This window comes from Salvelinus fontinalis, chromosome 33 (genome assembly GCF_029448725.1).
Source record: "Salvelinus fontinalis isolate EN_2023a chromosome 33, ASM2944872v1, whole genome shotgun sequence".
NCBI lineage: Eukaryota > Metazoa > Chordata > Actinopteri > Salmoniformes > Salmonidae > Salvelinus > Salvelinus fontinalis.
In genome coordinates this window covers 15,975,038-15,993,249 of record NC_074697.1, presented here as the reverse complement: position 1 = coordinate 15,993,249, position 18,212 = coordinate 15,975,038, and the positions used below count along the sequence as shown (strand labels likewise).

At 46.8% G+C, this 18,212-nt stretch overlaps 1 protein-coding gene across 2 annotated transcripts in view; it reads left to right on the top strand.

Moving 5' to 3' along the window:
- Positions 1-18,212, top strand: part of LOC129831759 (tyrosine-protein kinase receptor UFO) — a 130,997-nt gene that overhangs the window by 68,880 nt on the left and 43,905 nt on the right. For both annotated transcript variants that reach the window (XR_008755809.1, XM_055895182.1), the window contains exon 7: positions 18,038-18,177. Coding sequence is in view for 1 of the 2 variants with exons in the window: in XM_055895182.1 (XP_055751157.1) it covers positions 18,038-18,177 (140 nt within the window). In the remaining variant the exon portion in view is untranslated. The remainder of the gene's footprint in view (positions 1-18,037; positions 18,178-18,212) is intronic.

The following is an 18,212-nucleotide window of genomic DNA, read 5'->3' as shown; positions in this document are numbered from 1 at the left end:
CAGTAGAGACCCAGTATAGACCCAGTAGAGACCCAGTAGAGACAGTAGAGACCCAGTAGAGACAGTAGAGACCCAGTGGAGACCCAGTAGAGACAGTAGAGACCCAGTAGAGACCGAGTAGACCCAGTAGAGACCCAGTAGAGACCCAGTAGAGACAGTAGAGACCCAGTGGAGACAGTAGAGACCCAGTAGAGACCCAGTAGAGACACAGTAGAGACCCAGTAGACCCAGTAGAGACCCAGTAGAGAGACAGTAGAGACCCAGTGGAGACAGTAGAGACCCAGTAGAGACACAGTAGAGACACAGTAGAGACCCAGTAGAGACCCAGTAGAGACCCAGTAGAGACAGTAGAGAGACAGTAGAGAGACAGTAGAGACCCAGTAGAGACCCAGTAGAGACCCAGTGGAGACAGTAGAGACCCAGTAGAGACCCAGTAGACCCAGTAGAGACAGTAGAGACCCAGTAGAGAGACAGTAGAGACCCAGTAGAGACCCAGTAGAGACCCAGTAGAGACAGTAGAGACCCAGTAGAGACAGTAGAGACCCAGTAGAGACAGTATAGACCCAGTAGAGACCCAGTAGAGACCCAGTAGATACCCAGTAGAGACAGTAGAGACCCAGTAAAGACCCAGTAGAGACCCAGTAGAGACCCAGTAGAGACCCAGTAGAGACCCAGTAGAGACAGTAGAGACCCAGTAGATTCCCAGTAGAGACAGTAGAGACCCAGTAGAGACAGTAGAGACCCAGTAGATTCCCAGTAGAGACAGTAGAGACCCAGTAGAGACCCAGTAGAGACCCAGTGGAAACAGTAGAGACAGTAGAGACCCAGTAGAGACAGTAGAGACAGTAGAGACCCAGTAGACAGTAGAGACCCAGTATAGACCCAGTGGAGACAATAGAGACCCAGTAGAGACCCAGTAGAGACAGTAGAGACAGTATAGACCCAGTAGAGACCCAGTAGAGACCCAGTAGAGACCCAGTAGAGACCCAGTAGACCCAGTAGACCCAGTAGAGACCCAGTAGAGCCAGTAGAGACCCAGTAGAGACCCAGTAGAGACCCAGTAGAGACCCAGTAGAGACAGTACAGACCCAGTAGAGACCCAGTAGAGACCCAGTAGACCCAGTAGAGACCCAGTAGACCCAGTAGACCCAGTAGAGAGCCAGTAGAGAGCCAGTAGAGACCCAGTAGAGACAGTAGAGACCCAGTAGAGACAGTAGAGACCCAGTAGAGACAGTAGAGACCCAGTAGAGACCCAGTAAAGACCCAGTAGAGACCCAGTAGAGACCCAGCAGAGACCCAGTAGAGACCCAGCAGAGACCCAGTAGACCCAGTAGAGACCCAGTAGACCAAGTAGAGACCCAGTAGAGACCCAGTAGACCCAGTAGAGACAGTAGAGACCCAGTAGAGACCCAGTAGAGACCCAGCAGAGACCCAGTAGAATCCCAGTAGACCCAGTAGAGACAGTAGAGACCCAGTAGAGACAGTAGAGACAGTAGAGACCCAGTAGAGACAGTAGAGACAGTAGAGACCCACTAGAGACAGTAGAGACAGTACAGACCCAATAGAGACAGTAGAGACCCAGTAGAGACCCAGTATAGACCCAGTAGAGACAGTAGAGACCCAGTAGAGACCCAGTAGAGACAGTAGAGACCCAGTAGAGACCCAGTGGAGACAGTAGAGACCCAGTAGAGACAGTAGAGACCTAGTAGAGACCCAGTAGAGACAGTAGAGACAGTAGAGACCCAGTAGAGACAGTAGAGACAGTAGAGACCCAGTAGACCCAGTAGAGACAGTAGAGACAGTAGAGACCCAGTAGAGACCCAGTAGAGACAGTACAGACCCACTAGAGACAGTAGAGAGACAGTACAGACCCAATAGAGACAGTAGAGACCCAGTAGAGACCCAGTATAGACCCAGTAGAGACAGTAGAGACCCAGTAGAGACCCAGTAGAGACAGTAGAGACCCAGTAGAGACCCAGTGGAGACAGTAGAGACCCAGTAGAGACAGTAGAGACCCAGTAGAGACCCAGTAGAGACAGTAGAGACCCAGTAGAGACCCAGTAGAGACAGTAGAGACAGTAGAGACCCAGTAGAGACCCAGTAGAGACCCAGTAGAGACAGTAGAGACAGTAGAGACCCAGTAGAGACAGTAGAGACAGTAGAGACCCAGTAGAGACAGTAGAGACAGTAGAGACCCAGTAGAGACAGTAGAGACCCAGTAGAGACAGTATAGACCCAGTAGAGACCCAGTAGAGACCCAGTAGATACCCAGTAGAGACAGTAGAGACCCAGTAAAGACCCAGTAGAGACCCAGTAGAGACCCAGTAGAGACCCAGTAGAGACAGTAGAGACCCAGTAGATTCCCAGTAGAGACAGTAGAGACCCAGTAGAGACAGTAGAGACCCAGTAGATTCCCAGTAGAGACAGTAGAGACCCAGTAGAGACCCAGTAGAGACCCAGTGGAAACAGTAGAGACAGTAGAGACCCAGTAGAGACAGTAGAGACAGTAGAGACCCAGTAGACAGTAGAGACCCAGTATAGACCCAGTGGAGACAATAGAGACCCAGTAGAGACCCAGTAGAGACCCAGTAGAGACAGTAGAGACAGTATAGACCCAGTAGAGACCCAGTAGAGACCCAGTAGAGACCCAGTAGAGACCCAGTAGACCCAGTAGACCCAGTAGAGACCCAGTAGAGCCAGTAGAGACCCAGTAGAGACCCAGTAGAGACCCAGTAGAGACCCAGTAGAGACCCAGTAGACCCAGTAGAGACCCAGTAGACCCAGTAGACCCAGTAGAGAGCCAGTAGAGAGCCAGTAGAGACCCAGTAGAGACAGTAGAGACCCAGTAGAGACAGTAGAGACCCAGTAGAGACAGTAGAGACCCAGTAGAGACCCAGTAAAGACCCAGTAGAGACCCAGTAGAGACCCAGTAGAGACCCAGCAGAGACCCAGTAGAGACCCAGCAGAGACCCAGTAGACCCAGTAGAGACCCAGTAGACCAAGTAGAGACCCAGTAGAGACCCAGTAGACCCAGTAGAGACAGTAGAGACCCAGTAGAGACCCAGTAGAGACCCAGCAGAGACCCAGTAGAGTCCCAGTAGACCCAGTAGAGACAGTAGAGACCCAGTAGAGACAGTAGAGACAGTAGAGACCCAGTAGAGACAGTAGAGACAGTAGAGACCCACTAGAGACAGTAGAGACAGTACAGACCCAATAGAGACAGTAGAGACCCAGTAGAGACCCAGTATAGACCCAGTAGAGACAGTAGAGACCCAGTAGAGACCCAGTAGAGACAGTAGAGACCCAGTAGAGACCCAGTGGAGACAGTAGAGACCCAGTAGAGACAGTAGAGACAGTAGAGACCCAGTAGACCCAGTAGAGACAGTAGAGACAGTAGAGACCCAGTAGAGACAGTAGAGACAGTAGAGACCCAGTAGAGACAGTAGAGACAGTAGAGACCCACTAGAGACAGTAGAGACAGTACAGACCCAATAGAGACAGTAGAGACCCAGTAGAGACCCAGTATAGACCCAGTAGAGACAGTAGAGACCCAGTAGAGACCCAGTAGAGACAGTAGAGACCCAGTAGAGACCCAGTGGAGACAGTAGAGACCCAGTAGAGACAGTAGAGACCTAGTAGAGACCCAGTAGAGACAGTAGAGACAGTAGAGACCCAGTAGAGACAGTAGAGACAGTAGAGACCCAGTAGACCCAGTAGAGACAGTAGAGACAGTAGAGACCCAGTAGAGACCCAGTAGAGACAGTACAGACCCACTAGAGACAGTAGAGAGACAGTACAGACCCAATAGAGACAGTAGAGACCCAGTAGAGACCCAGTATAGACCCAGTAGAGACAGTAGAGACCCAGTAGAGACCCAGTAGAGACAGTAGAGACCCAGTAGAGACCCAGTGGAGACAGTAGAGACCCAGTAGAGACAGTAGAGACCCAGTAGAGACCCAGTAGAGACAGTAGAGACCCAGTAGAGACCCAGTAGAGACAGTAGAGACAGTAGAGACCCAGTAGAGACCCAGTAGAGACCCAGTAGAGACAGTAGAGACAGTAGAGACCCAGTAGAGACAGTAGAGACAGTAGAGACCCAGTAGAGACAGTAGAGACAGTAGAGACCCAGTAGAGACAGTAGAGACCCAGTAGAGACAGTATAGACCCAGTAGAGACCCAGTAGAGACCCAGTAGATACCCAGTAGAGACAGTAGAGACCCAGTAAAGACCCAGTAGAGACCCAGTAGAGACCCAGTAGAGACCCAGTAGAGACCCAGTAGAGACAGTAGAGACCCAGTAGATTCCCAGTAGAGACAGTAGAGACCCAGTAGAGACAGTAGAGACCCAGTAGATTCCCAGTAGAGACAGTAGAGACCCAGTAGAGACCCAGTAGAGACCCAGTGGAAACAGTAGAGACAGTAGAGACCCAGTAGAGACAGTAGAGACAGTAGAGACCCAGTAGACAGTAGAGACCCAGTATAGACCCAGTGGAGACAATAGAGACCCAGTAGAGACCCAGTAGAGACCCAGTAGAGACAGTAGAGACAGTATAGACCCAGTAGAGACCCAGTAGAGACCCAGTAGAGACCCAGTAGAGACCCAGTAGACCCAGTAGACCCAGTAGAGACCCAGTAGAGCCAGTAGAGACCCAGTAGAGACCCAGTAGAGACCCAGTAGAGACCCAGTAGAGACCCAGTAGACCCAGTAGAGACCCAGTAGACCCAGTAGACCCAGTAGAGAGCCAGTAGAGAGCCAGTAGAGACCCAGTAGAGACAGTAGAGACCCAGTAGAGACAGTAGAGACCCAGTAGAGACAGTAGAGACCCAGTAGAGACCCAGTAAAGACCCAGTAGAGACCCAGTAGAGACCCAGTAGAGACCCAGCAGAGACCCAGTAGAGACCCAGCAGAGACCCAGTAGACCCAGTAGAGACCCAGTAGACCAAGTAGAGACCCAGTAGAGACCCAGTAGACCCAGTAGAGACAGTAGAGACCCAGTAGAGACCCAGTAGAGACCCAGCAGAGACCCAGTAGAGTCCCAGTAGACCCAGTAGAGACAGTAGAGACCCAGTAGAGACAGTAGAGACAGTAGAGACCCAGTAGAGACAGTAGAGACAGTAGAGACCCACTAGAGACAGTAGAGACAGTACAGACCCAATAGAGACAGTAGAGACCCAGTAGAGACCCAGTATAGACCCAGTAGAGACAGTAGAGACCCAGTAGAGACCCAGTAGAGACAGTAGAGACCCAGTAGAGACCCAGTGGAGACAGTAGAGACCCAGTAGAGACAGTAGAGACAGTAGAGACCCAGTAGACCCAGTAGAGACAGTAGAGACAGTAGAGACCCAGTAGAGACCCAGTAGAGACAGTACAGACCCACTAGAGACAGTAGAGAGACAGTACAGACCCAATAGAGACAGTAGAGACCCAGTAGAGACCCAGTATAGACCCAGTAGAGACAGTAGAGACCCAGTAGAGACCCAGTAGAGACCCAGTAGAGACAGTAGAGACCCAGTAGAGACCCAGTGGAGACAGTAGAGACCCAGTAGAGACAGTAGAGACCCAGTAGAGACCCAGTAGAGACAGTAGAGACCCAGTAGAGACCCAGTAGAGACAGTAGAGACAGTAGAGACCCAGTAGAGACCCAGTAGAGACCCAGTAGAGACAGTAGAGACAGTAGAGACAGTAGAGACCCAGTAGAGACCCAGTAGAGACCCAGTAGAGACCGTAGAGACCCAGTAGAGACCCAGTAGAGACCCAGTAGAGACAGTAGAGACCCAGTAGAGACAGTAGAGACCCAGTAGAAACCCAGTAGAGACCCAGTAGAGACCCAGTAAAGACCCAGTAGAGACCCAGTAGACCCAGTAGAGACCCAGTAGACCCAGTAGAGACAGTAGAGACCCAGTAGAGACAGTAGAGACCCAGTAGAGACAGTAGAGACCCAGTAGAGACAGTAGAGACCCAGTAGAGACCCAGTAGAGACCCAGTAGAGACAGTAGAGACAGTGAGACCCAGTAGAGACATTAGAGACCCAGTAGAGACCCAGTAGAGACAGTAGAGACAGTAGAGACCCAGTAGAGACCCAGTAGAGATCCAGTAGAGACCCAGCAGAGTCCCAGTAGAGACCCAGTAGAGACAGTAGAGACCTAGTAGAGACCCAGTAGAGACAGTAGAGACCCAGTAGAGACCCAGTAGAGACCCAGTAGAGACCCAGTAGAGACCCAGTAGAGACCCAGTAGAGACAGTAGAGACCCAGTAGAGACAGTAGAGACCCAGTAGACCCAGTAGAGAGACAGTAGAGACCCAGTGGAGACAGTAGAGACCCAGTAGAGACCCAGTAGAGACACAGTAGAGACACAGTAGAGACACAGTAGAGACCCAGTAGAGACCCAGTAGAGACAGTAGAGAGACAGTAGAGACCCAGTAGAGACCCAGTAGAGACCCAGTAGAGACCCAGTTGAGAGACAGTAGAGACCCAGTGGAGACAGTAGAGACCCAGTAGAGACCCAGTAGACCCAGTAGAGACAGTAGAGACCCAGTAGAGACCCAGTAGAGACCCAGTAGAGAGACAGTAGAGACCCAGTAGAGACCCAGTAGAGACCCAGTAGAGACAGTAGAGACCCAGTAGAGACAGTAGAGACCCAGTAGAGACAGTATAGACCCAGTAGAGACAGTAGAGACCCAGTAGAGACCCAGTAGAGACCCAGTAGAGACCCAGTAGAGACAGTAGAGACCCAGTAAAGACCCGGTAGAGACCCAGTAGAGACCCAGTAGAGACCCAGTAGAGACCCAGTAGAGACAGTAGAGACCCAGTAGATTCCCAGTAGAGACAGTAGAGACCCAGTAGAGACAGTAGAGACCCAGTAGATTCCCAGTAGAGACAGTAGAGACCCAGTAGAGACCCAGTAGAGACCCAGTGGAGACAGTATAGACAGTAGAGACCCAGTAGAGACAGTAGAGACAGTAGAGACCCAGTAGACAGTAGAGACCCAGTATAGACCCAGTGGAGACAATAGAGACCCAGTAGAGACCCAGTAGAGACAGTAGAGACAGTATAGACCCAGTAGAGACCCAGTAGAGACCCAGTAGAGACCCAGTAGACCCAGTAGTGACCCAGTAGAGACCCAGTAGAGACCCAGTAGACCCAGTAGAGACCCAGTAGAGCCAGTAGAGACCCAGTAGAGACCCAGTAGAGACCCAGTAGAGACCCCGTAGAGACCCAGTAGACCCAGTAGAGACCCAGTAGACCCAGTAGAGAGCCAGTAGAGAGCCAGTAGAGATCCAGTAGAGACAGTAGAGACCCAGTAGAGACAGTAGAGACCCAGTAGAGACCCAGTAGAGACAATAGAGAGACAGTAGAGACAGTAGAGACCCAGTAGAGACCCAGTAGAGACAGTAGAGACCCAGTAGAGCACCAGTAGAGACAATAGAGACCCAGTAGAGACCCAGTAGAGACCCAGTAGAGACAATAGAGACCCAGTAGAGACAGTAGAGACCCAGTAGAGACAGTAGAGACCCAGTAGATTCCCAGTAGAGACAGTAGAGACAGTAGAGACCCAGTAGAGACCCAGTAGATTCCCAGTAGAGACAGTAGAGACCCAGTAGACAGTAGAGACCCAGTGGAGACAGTAGAGACCCAGTAGAGCCAGTAGAGACCCAGTAGATACAATAGAGACCCAGTAGAGACCCAGTAGAGACCCAGTTGAGAGACAGTAGAGACCCAGTGGAGACAGTAGAGACCCAGTAGAGACCCAGTAGACCCAGTAGAGAGACAGTAGAGACCCAGTAGAGACAGTAGAGACAGTAGAGACCCAGTAGAGACAGTAGAGACCCAGTAGAGACAGTATAGACCCAGTAGAGACAGTAGAGACCCAGTAGAGACCTAGTAGAGACCCAGTAGAGACCCAGTAGAGACAGTAGAGACCCAGTAAAGACCCAGTAGAGACCCAGTAGAGCCCCAGTAGAGACAGTAGAGACCCAGTAGATTCCCAGTAGAGACAGTAGAGACCCAGTAGAGACAGTAGAGACCCAGTAGAGACCCAGTGGAGACAGTAGAGACCCAGTAGAGACCCAGTGGAGACAGTAGAGACCCAGTAGAGACCCAGTAGAGACCCAGTAGAGACAGTAGAGACAGTATAGACCCAGTAGAGACCCAGTAGAGACCCAGTAGAGACCCAGTAGAGACCCAGTAGACCCAGTAGTGACCCAGTAGAGACCCAGTAGACCCAGTAGAGACCCATTAGACCCAGTAGACCCAGTAGAGACCCAGTAGACCCAGTAGAGACCCAGTAGAGACCCAGTAGAGACCCAGTAGAGACCCAGTAGAGAGACAGTAGAGACCCAGTAGAGACCCAGTAGAGACCCAGTAGACCCAGTAGAGAGCCAGTAGACCCAGTAGAGAGCCAGTAGAGAGCCAGTAGAGACCCAGTAGAGACAGTAGAGACCCAGTAGAGACAGTAGAGACCCAGTAGAGACCCAGTAGAGACAATAGAGAGACAGTAGAGACAGTAGAGACCCAGTAGAGACCCAGTAGAGACAGTAGAGACAGTAGAGACCCAGTAGAGCACCAGTAGAGACAATAGAGACCCAGTAGAGACCCAGTAGAGACAATAGAGACCCAGTAGAGACCCAGTAGAGACAGTAGAGACCCAGTAGAGACAGTAGATTCCCAGTAGATTCCCAGTAGAGACAGTAGAGACAGTAGAGACCCAGTAGATTCCCAGTAGAGACAGTAGAGACCCAGTAGACAGTAGAGACCCAGTGGAGACAGTAGAGACCCAGTAGAGCCAGTAGAGACCCAGTAGATACAATAGAGACCCAGTAGAGACAGTAGAGACAGTAGAGACCCAGTAGACCCAGTAGAGACAGTAGAGACAGTAGAGACCCAGTAGAGACCCAGTAGAGACAGTACAGACCCACTAGAGACAGTAGAGAGACAGTACAGACCCAATAGAGACAGTAGAGACCCAGTAGAGACCCAGTATAGACCCAGTAGAGACAGTAGAGACCCAGTAGAGACCCAGTAGAGACAGTAGAGACCCAGTAGAGACCCAGTGGAGACAGTAGAGACCCAGTAGAGACAGTAGAGACCCAGTAGAGACCCAGTAGAGACAGTAGAGACCCAGTAGAGACCCAGTAGAGACAGTAGAGACAGTAGAGACCCAGTAGAGACCCAGTAGAGACCCAGTAGAGACAGTAGAGACAGTAGAGACAGTAGAGACCCAGTAGAGACCCAGTAGAGACCCAGTAGAGACCGTAGAGACCCAGTAGAGACCCAGTAGAGACCCAGTAGAGACAGTAGAGACCCAGTAGAGACAGTAGAGACCCAGTAGAGACCCAGTAGAGACCCAGTAAAGACCCAGTAGAGACCCAGTAGACCCAGTAGAGACCCAGTAGACCCAGTAGAGACAGTAGAGACCCAGTAGAGACAGTAGAGACCCAGTAGAGACAGTAGAGACCCAGTAGAGACAGTAGAGACCCAGTAGAGACCCAGTAGAGACCCAGTAGAGACAGTAGAGACAGTGAGACCCAGTAGAGACATTAGAGACCCAGTAGAGACCCAGTAGAGACAGTAGAGACAGTAGAGACCCAGTAGAGACCCAGTAGAGATCCAGTAGCGACCCAGCAGAGTCCCAGTAGAGACCCAGTAGAGACAGTAGAGACCCAGTAGACCCAGTAGAGAGACAGTAGAGACCCAGTGGAGACAGTAGAGACCCAGTAGAGACCCAGTAGAGACACAGTAGAGACACAGTAGAGACACAGTAGAGACCCAGTAGAGACCCAGTAGAGACAGTAGAGAGACAGTAGAGACCCAGTAGAGACCCAGTAGAGACCCAGTAGAGACCCAGTTGAGAGACAGTAGAGACCCAGTGGAGACAGTAGAGACCCAGTAGAGACCCAGTAGACCCAGTAGAGACAGTAGAGACCCAGTAGAGACCCAGTAGAGACCCAGTAGAGAGACAGTAGAGACCCAGTAGAGACCCAGTAGAGACCCAGTAGAGACAGTAGAGACCCAGTAGAGACAGTAGAGACCCAGTAGAGACAGTATAGACCCAGTAGAGACAGTAGAGACCCAGTAGAGACCCAGTAGAGACCCAGTAGAGACCCAGTAGAGACAGTAGAGACCCAGTAAAGACCCGGTAGAGACCCAGTAGAGACCCAGTAGAGACCCAGTAGAGACCCAGTAGAGACAGTAGAGACCCAGTAGATTCCCAGTAGAGACAGTAGAGACCCAGTAGAGACAGTAGAGACCCAGTAGATTCCCAGTAGAGACAGTAGAGACCCAGTAGAGACCCAGTAGAGACCCAGTGGAGACAGTATAGACAGTAGAGACCCAGTAGAGACAGTAGAGACAGTAGAGACCCAGTAGACAGTAGAGACCCAGTATAGACCCAGTGGAGACAATAGAGACCCAGTAGAGACCCAGTAGAGACCCAGTAGAGACCCAGTAGAGACAGTAGAGACAGTATAGACCCAGTAGAGACCCAGTAGAGACCCAGTAGAGACCCAGTAGAGACCCAGTAGACCCAGTAGTGACCCAGTAGAGACCCAGTAGAGACCCAGTAGACCCAGTAGAGACCCAGTAGAGACCCCGTAGAGACCCAGTAGACCCAGTAGAGACCCAGTAGACCCAGTAGAGAGCCAGTAGAGAGCCAGTAGAGATCCAGTAGAGACAGTAGAGACCCAGTAGAGACCCAGTAGAGACAATAGAGAGACAGTAGAGACAGTAGAGACCCAGTAGAGACCCAGTAGAGACAGTAGAGACAGTAGAGACCCAGTAGAGCACCAGTAGAGACAATAGAGACCCAGTAGAGACCCAGTAGAGACCCAGTAGAGACAATAGAGACCCAGTAGAGACAGTAGAGACCCAGTAGAGACAGTAGAGACCCAGTAGATTCCCAGTAGAGACAGTAGAGACAGTAGAGACCCAGTAGAGACCCAGTAGATTCCCAGTAGAGACAGTAGAGACCCAGTAGACAGTAGAGACCCAGTGGAGACAGTAGAGACCCAGTAGAGCCAGTAGAGACCCAGTAGATACAATAGAGACCCAGTAGAGACCCAGTAGAGACCCAGTTGAGAGACAGTAGAGACCCAGTGGAGACAGTAGAGACCCAGTAGAGACCCAGTAGACCCAGTAGAGAGACAGTAGAGACCCAGTAGAGACCCAGTAGAGACAGTAGAGACAGTAGAGACCCAGTAGAGACAGTAGAGACCCAGTAGAGACAGTATAGACCCAGTAGAGACAGTAGAGACCTAGTAGAGACCCAGTAGAGACCCAGTAGAGACAGTAGAGACCCAGTAAAGACCCAGTAGAGACCCAGTAGAGCCCCAGTAGAGACAGTAGAGACCCAGTAGATTCCCAGTAGAGACAGTAGAGACCCAGTAGAGACAGTAGAGACCCAGTAGAGACCCAGTGGAGACAGTAGAGACCCAGTAGAGACCCAGTGGAGACAGTAGAGACCCAGTAGAGACCCAGTAGAGACCCAGTAGAGACAGTAGAGACAGTATAGACCCAGTAGAGACCCAGTAGAGACCCAGTAGAGACCCAGTAGAGACCCAGTAGACCCAGTAGAGACCCAGTAGACCCAGTAGAGACCCATTAGACCCAGTAGACCCAGTAGAGACCCAGTAGACCCAGTAGAGACCCAGTAGAGACCCAGTAGAGACCCAGTAGAGACCCAGTAGAGAGACAGTAGAGACCCAGTAGAGACCCAGTAGAGACCCAGTAGACCCAGTAGAGAGCCAGTAGACCCAGTAGAGAGCCAGTAGAGAGCCAGTAGAGACCCAGTAGAGACAGTAGAGACCCAGTAGAGACAGTAGAGACCCAGTAGAGACCCAGTAGAGACAATAGAGAGACAGTAGAGACAGTAGAGACCCAGTAGAGACCCAGTAGAGACAGTAGAGACAGTAGAGACCCAGTAGAGACAATAGAGACCCAGTAGAGACCCAGTAGAGACCCAGTAGAGACAATAGAGACCCAGTAGAGACCCAGTAGAGACAGTAGAGACCCAGTAGAGACAGTAGATTCCCAGTAGATTCCCAGTAGAGACAGTAGAGACAGTAGAGACCCAGTAGATTCCCAGTAGAGACAGTAGAGACCCAGTAGACAGTAGAGACCCAGTGGAGACAGTAGAGACCCAGTAGAGCCAGTAGAGACCCAGTAGATACAATAGAGACCCAGTAGAGACCCAGTAGAGACCCAGTAGAGACAATAGAGACCCAGTAGAGACCCAGTAGAGACCCAGTAGATACCCAGTAGAGACCCAGTAGAGACCCAGTAGAGACAGTAGAGACCCAGTAGAGACCTAGTAGAGACCCAGTAGAGACCCAGTAGAGACAGTAGAGACCCAGTAGAGACCCAGTAGAGAGAGTAGAGACCCAGTAGAGACCCAGTAGAGACCCAGTAGAGACCCAGTAGAGACCTAGTAGAGACACAGTAGAGACAATAGAGACCCAGTAGAGACAATAGAGACCCAGTAGAGACAGTAGAGACCCAGTAGAGACAGTAGAGACTCAGTAGAGACCCAGTAGAGACAGTAGAGACCCAGTAGAGACCCAGTAGAGACCCAGTAGAGACAGTAGAGACCCAGTAGAGACAGTAGACCCAGTAGAGACAGTAGAGACCCAGTAGAAACAGTAGAGACCCAGTAGAGACCCAGTAGAGACCCAGTAGACCCAGTAGAGACAGTAGAGACTCCTCTCCCTCCTCTCCTCCCTGGCCCATTTATCCCCCCATCATTTCTTCCCAGCTGGCCACTCATCTACAAGCTGTCAAAACAACCCAGGGACGACCAGCCCACTACATCCTAACCCCTGGCCCCTAGATCTTGGCCTGTAGCCCTTAGCACAGATCTGGCTCCTGTATCCCACACCACACCCTGATCTGATAGCTAATAACTGTTAGCTGTTGATGTTAGCCTGAAATATGACATTTACATAAGTATTCAGACCTTTTAATCAGTACTTTGTTGAAGCACCTTTGGCAGCGATTACAGCCTTGAGTCTTCTTGCGTATGACGCTACAAGCTTGGCACACCTGTATTTGGGGAGTTTCTCCCATTCTTCTCTGCAGATCCTCTCAAGCTCTGTCAGGTTGGATGGGGAGCGTCGCTGCACAGATATTGTCAGGTCTCTCCAGAGATGTTTGATCGGGTTTGAGTCCATTCTAGCAGAAGCGGGTATCTAGTTCTGCTCTGCGTGCATTATTTGGTGTTTTACGTTGTGTACAATTTTCGAGTCTCATAGCAAAGGGTCTGAATACTTATGTAAATAAGGTATTTATTAATTAAATTTCAATACATAAAACATTTAAATAAATAGCTTTGTCATTATGGGGTATTGTGATGTCATTATGGGGTATTGTGATGTCATTATGGGGTTTTGAGTGTAGGTTGATGAGGAACATTGTATTTAATCCATTTTAATATAAGGCTGTAACGTAAAATAAAATGTGGAAAAAGTGAAGGGGTTTGAATATTGGTTTTACTGCCCTGTACATTGTGTTATGTACAGTGTTATGTACAGTGTTATGTACAGTGGTATGTACAGTGGTATGTACAGTGTTATGTACAGTGTTATGTACAGTGTTATGTACTATGTACAGTGTTATGTACAGTGTTATGTATAGTGTTATGTACAGTGTTATGTACAGTGTTATGTACAGTGCTATGTACAGTGTTATGTGCAGTGTTATGTACAGTGTTATGTACAGTGTTATGTACAGTGTTATGTACAGTGTTATGTACAGTGTTATGTACAGTGCTATGTACAGTGTTATGTGCAGTGTTATGTACAGTGTTATGTACAGTGTTATGTACAGTGTTATGTACAGTGTTATGTACAGTGCTATGTACAGTGTTATGTACAGTGTTATGTACTATGTACAGTGTTATGTACAGTGTTATGTATAGTGTTATGTACAGTGTTATGTACAGTGTTATGTACAGTGCTATGTACAGTGTTATGTGCAGTGTTATGTACAGTGTTATGTACAGTGTTATGTACAGTGTTATGTACAGTGTTATGTACAGTGTTATGTACAGTGTTATGTACAGTGTTATGTACAGTGTTATGTACAGTGTTATGTACAGTTTTATGTACAGTGTTATGTACTATGTACAGTGTTATGTACAGTGTTATGTACTATGTACAGTGTTATGAACAGTGTTATGTACTATGTACAGTGTTATGTACAGTGTTATGTGCAGTGTTATGGACAGTGTTATGGACAGTGTTATGTGCAGTGTTATGTACTATGTACAGTGTTGTGTACTATGTACAGTGTTATGTACAGTGTTATGTACAGTGGTATGTACAGTGGTATGTACAGTGTTATGTACAGTGTTATGTACTATGTACAGTGTTGTGTACAGTGTACAGTGTTATGTACAGTGTTATGTACAGTGTTATGTACAGTGTTATGTACAGTGTTATGTACTATGTACAGTGTTATGTGCAGTGTTATGTACAGTGGTATGTACAGTGTTATGGACAGTGTACAGTGTTATGTGCAATGTTATGTACAGTGGTATGTACTATGTACAGTGTTATGTATAGTGTTATGTACAGTGTTATGGACAGTGGTATGTACTATGTACAGTGTTATGTACTATGTACAGTGTTATGTGCAGTGTTATGTACAGTGTTATGTACTATGTACAGTGTTATGTACAGTGGTATGGACAGTGGTATGTACTATGTACAGTGTTATGTACTATGTACAGTGTTATGTACAGTGTTATGTACAGTGCTATGTACAGTGTTATGTACAGTGTTATGTACAGTGTTATGTACAGTGTTATGTACAGTGTTATGTGCAGTGTTATGTACAGTGTTATGTACAGTGTTATGTACTATGTACAGTGTTATGTACAGTGTTATGTACAGTGTTATGTACAGTGTTATGTACAGTGTTATGTACAGTGTTATGTACTATGTACAGTGTTATGTACAGTGTTATGTACAGTGTTATGGACAGTGTTATGTACTATGTACAGTGTTATGTACTATGTACAGTGGTATGTAGAGTGTTGTGCAGTGTTATGTACAGTGTCATGGACAGTGTTATGTACAGTCGTATGTAGAGTGTTGTGCAGTGTTATGTACTATGTACAGTGTTATGGACAGTGTTATGTACAGTGTTATGTACAGTGTTATGTACTATGTACAGTGTTATGTACAGTGTTATGTACAGTGTTGTGTACTATGTACAGTGTTATGTACAGTGTTATGTACTATGTACAGTGTTATGTACAGTGTTATGTACAGTGTTATGTGCAGTGTTATGTACAGTGTTATGTACAGTGTTATGTACAGTGTTATGTACAGTGTTATGTGCAGTGTTATGGACAGTGTTATGTACAGTGGTATGTACAGTGTTATGTACAGTGTTATGTACAGTGTTATGTGCAGTGTTATGTGCAGTGTTATGTACAGTGTTATGTACAGTGTACAGTGTTATGTACAGTGTACAGTGTTATGTACAGTGTTATGTACAGTGTACAGTGTTATGTACAGTGTTATGTGCAGTGTTATGTACAATGTACAGTGGTATGTACAGTGTTATGTACAGTGTTATGTACAGTGTTATGTGCAGTGTTATGTGCAGTGTTATGTACAGTGTTATGTACAGTGTACAGTGTTATGTACAGTGTTATGTACAGTGTACAGTGTTATGTACAGTGTTATGTGCAGTGTTATGTACAGTGTTATGTACTATGTACAGTGTTATGTACAGTGTTATGTACAGTGTACAGTGTTATGTACAGTGTTATGTACAGTGTACAGTGTTATGTACAGTGTACAGTGTTATGTACAGTGTTATGTACAGTGTTATGTACAGTGTTATGTGCAGTGTTATGTACTATGTACAGTGTTATGTACAGTGTTATGTACTATGTACAGTGTTATGTACAGTGTTATGTACAGTGGTATGTACAGTGTTATGGACAGTGTACAGTGTTATGTGCAATGTTATGTACAGTGGTATGTACTATGTACAGTGTTATGTATAGTGTTATGTACAGTGTTATGGACAGTGGTATGTACTATGTACAGTGTTATGGACAGTGGTATGTACAGTGTTATGTACAATGTACATTGTTATGTACAGTGTTTGTGCAGTGTTATGTACAGTGTTATGGACAGTGTTATGTACAATGTACAGTGTTATGTACAGTACTATGTACAGTGGTATGTACTATGTACAGTGTTATGGACAGTGTTATGTGCAGTGTTATGTACAATGTACATTGTTATGTACAGTGTTATGTGCAGTGTTATGTACAGTGTTATGTGCTGTGTTATGTACTATGTACAGTGTTATGTACAGTGTTATGTACAGTGTTATGTACAGTGTTATGTACAGTGTTATGTACAGTGGTATGTACAGTGTTATGTACTATGTACAGTGTTATGTACTATGTACAGTGTTATGTACAGTGTTATGTACAGTGTTATGTACAGTGTTATGTACAGTGTTATGTGCAGTGTTATGTGCAGTGTTATGTGCAGTGTTATGTACAGTGTTATGTACAGTGGTATGTACAGTGTTATGTACAGTGTTATGTACTATGTACAGTGTTATGTACTATGTACAGTGTTATGTACTAGGTACAGTGTTATGTACTATGTACAGTGTTATGTACTATGTACAGTGTAATGTACAGTGTTATGTACAGTGTAATGTACAGTGTTATGTACAGTGTTATGTACAGTGGTATGTACAGTGTTATGTACTATGTACAGTGTTATGTACTATGTACAGTGTTATGTACAGTGTTATGTGCAGTGTTATGTGCAGTGTTATGTACAGTGTAATGTACAGTGTTATGTACAGTGTTATGTACAGTGTTATGTACAGTGTTATGTGCAGTGTTATGTACAGTGTTATGTACTATATACAGTGTTATGTACAGTGTTATGTACAGTGTTATGTACAGTGTTATGTGCAGTGTTATGTACAGTGTTATGTGCAGTGTTATGTACAGTGTTATGTACTATGTACATTGTTATGTACTATGTACAGTGTTATGTACAGTGTTATGTACAGTGTTATGTACAGTGTTATGTACAGTGTTATGTGCAGTGTTATGTACAGTGTTATGTACTATGTACAGTGTTATGTACTATGTACAGTGTTATGTACAGTGTTATGTACAGTGTTATGTACAGTGTTATGTACAGTGTTATGTACAGTGTTATGTACAGTGTTATGTGCAGTGTTATGTACAGTGTTATGTACAGTGTTATGTGCAGTGTTATGTGCAGTGTTATGTACAGTGTTATGTACTATGTACAGTGTTATGTACAGTGTTATGTGCAGTGTTATGTACAGTGTTATGTACAGTGTTATGTACAGTGTTATGTACAGTGTTATGTACTATGTACAGTGTTATGTACAGTGTTATGTGCAGTGTACAGTGTTATGTACTATGTACAGTGTTATGTGCAGTGTTATGTACAGTGTTATGTACTATGTACAGTGTTATGTACTATGTACAGTGTTATGTGCAGTGTTATGTACTATGTACAGCGTTATGTACTATGTACAGTGTTATGTACTATGTACAGTGTTATGTACAGTGTTATGTGCAGTGTTATGTGCAGTGTTATGTACAGTGTTATGTACAGTGTTATGTACAGTGTTATGTACAGTGTTATGTACAGTGTTATGTACAGTGTTAGGTACAGTGTTAGGTACAGTGTTATGTACTATGTACAGCGTTATGTACTATGTACAGTGTTATGTGCAGTGTTATGTACAGTGGTATGTACAGTGTTATGGACAGTGTACAGTGTTATGTGCAATGTTATGTACAGTGTTATGTACTATGTACAGTGTTATGTACAGTGTTATGTACAGTGTTAGGTACAGTGTTATGTACAGTGGTATGTACAGTGTTATGTACTATGTACAGTGTTATGTACAGTGTTATGGACAGTGTTATGTACTATGTACAGTGTTATGGACAGTGTTATGTATTATGTACAGTGGTATGTACAGTGTGGCGGTTTGTCTAACCTGTGTTGTTTCCCCCAGTGCCAGACGGACCTCCGGGGAATGTGAGTGGGGTGTTAAACGGGACAGAAGTGATGGTCAGCTGGGAGGAGCCAGATGGAAGGATCAACGGAGATCTGCAGGGATACCTGGTGGAGTACAGCACCCCTAATATGGAGCAGGTCAGTGTGTTACACACACACACACACACACACAC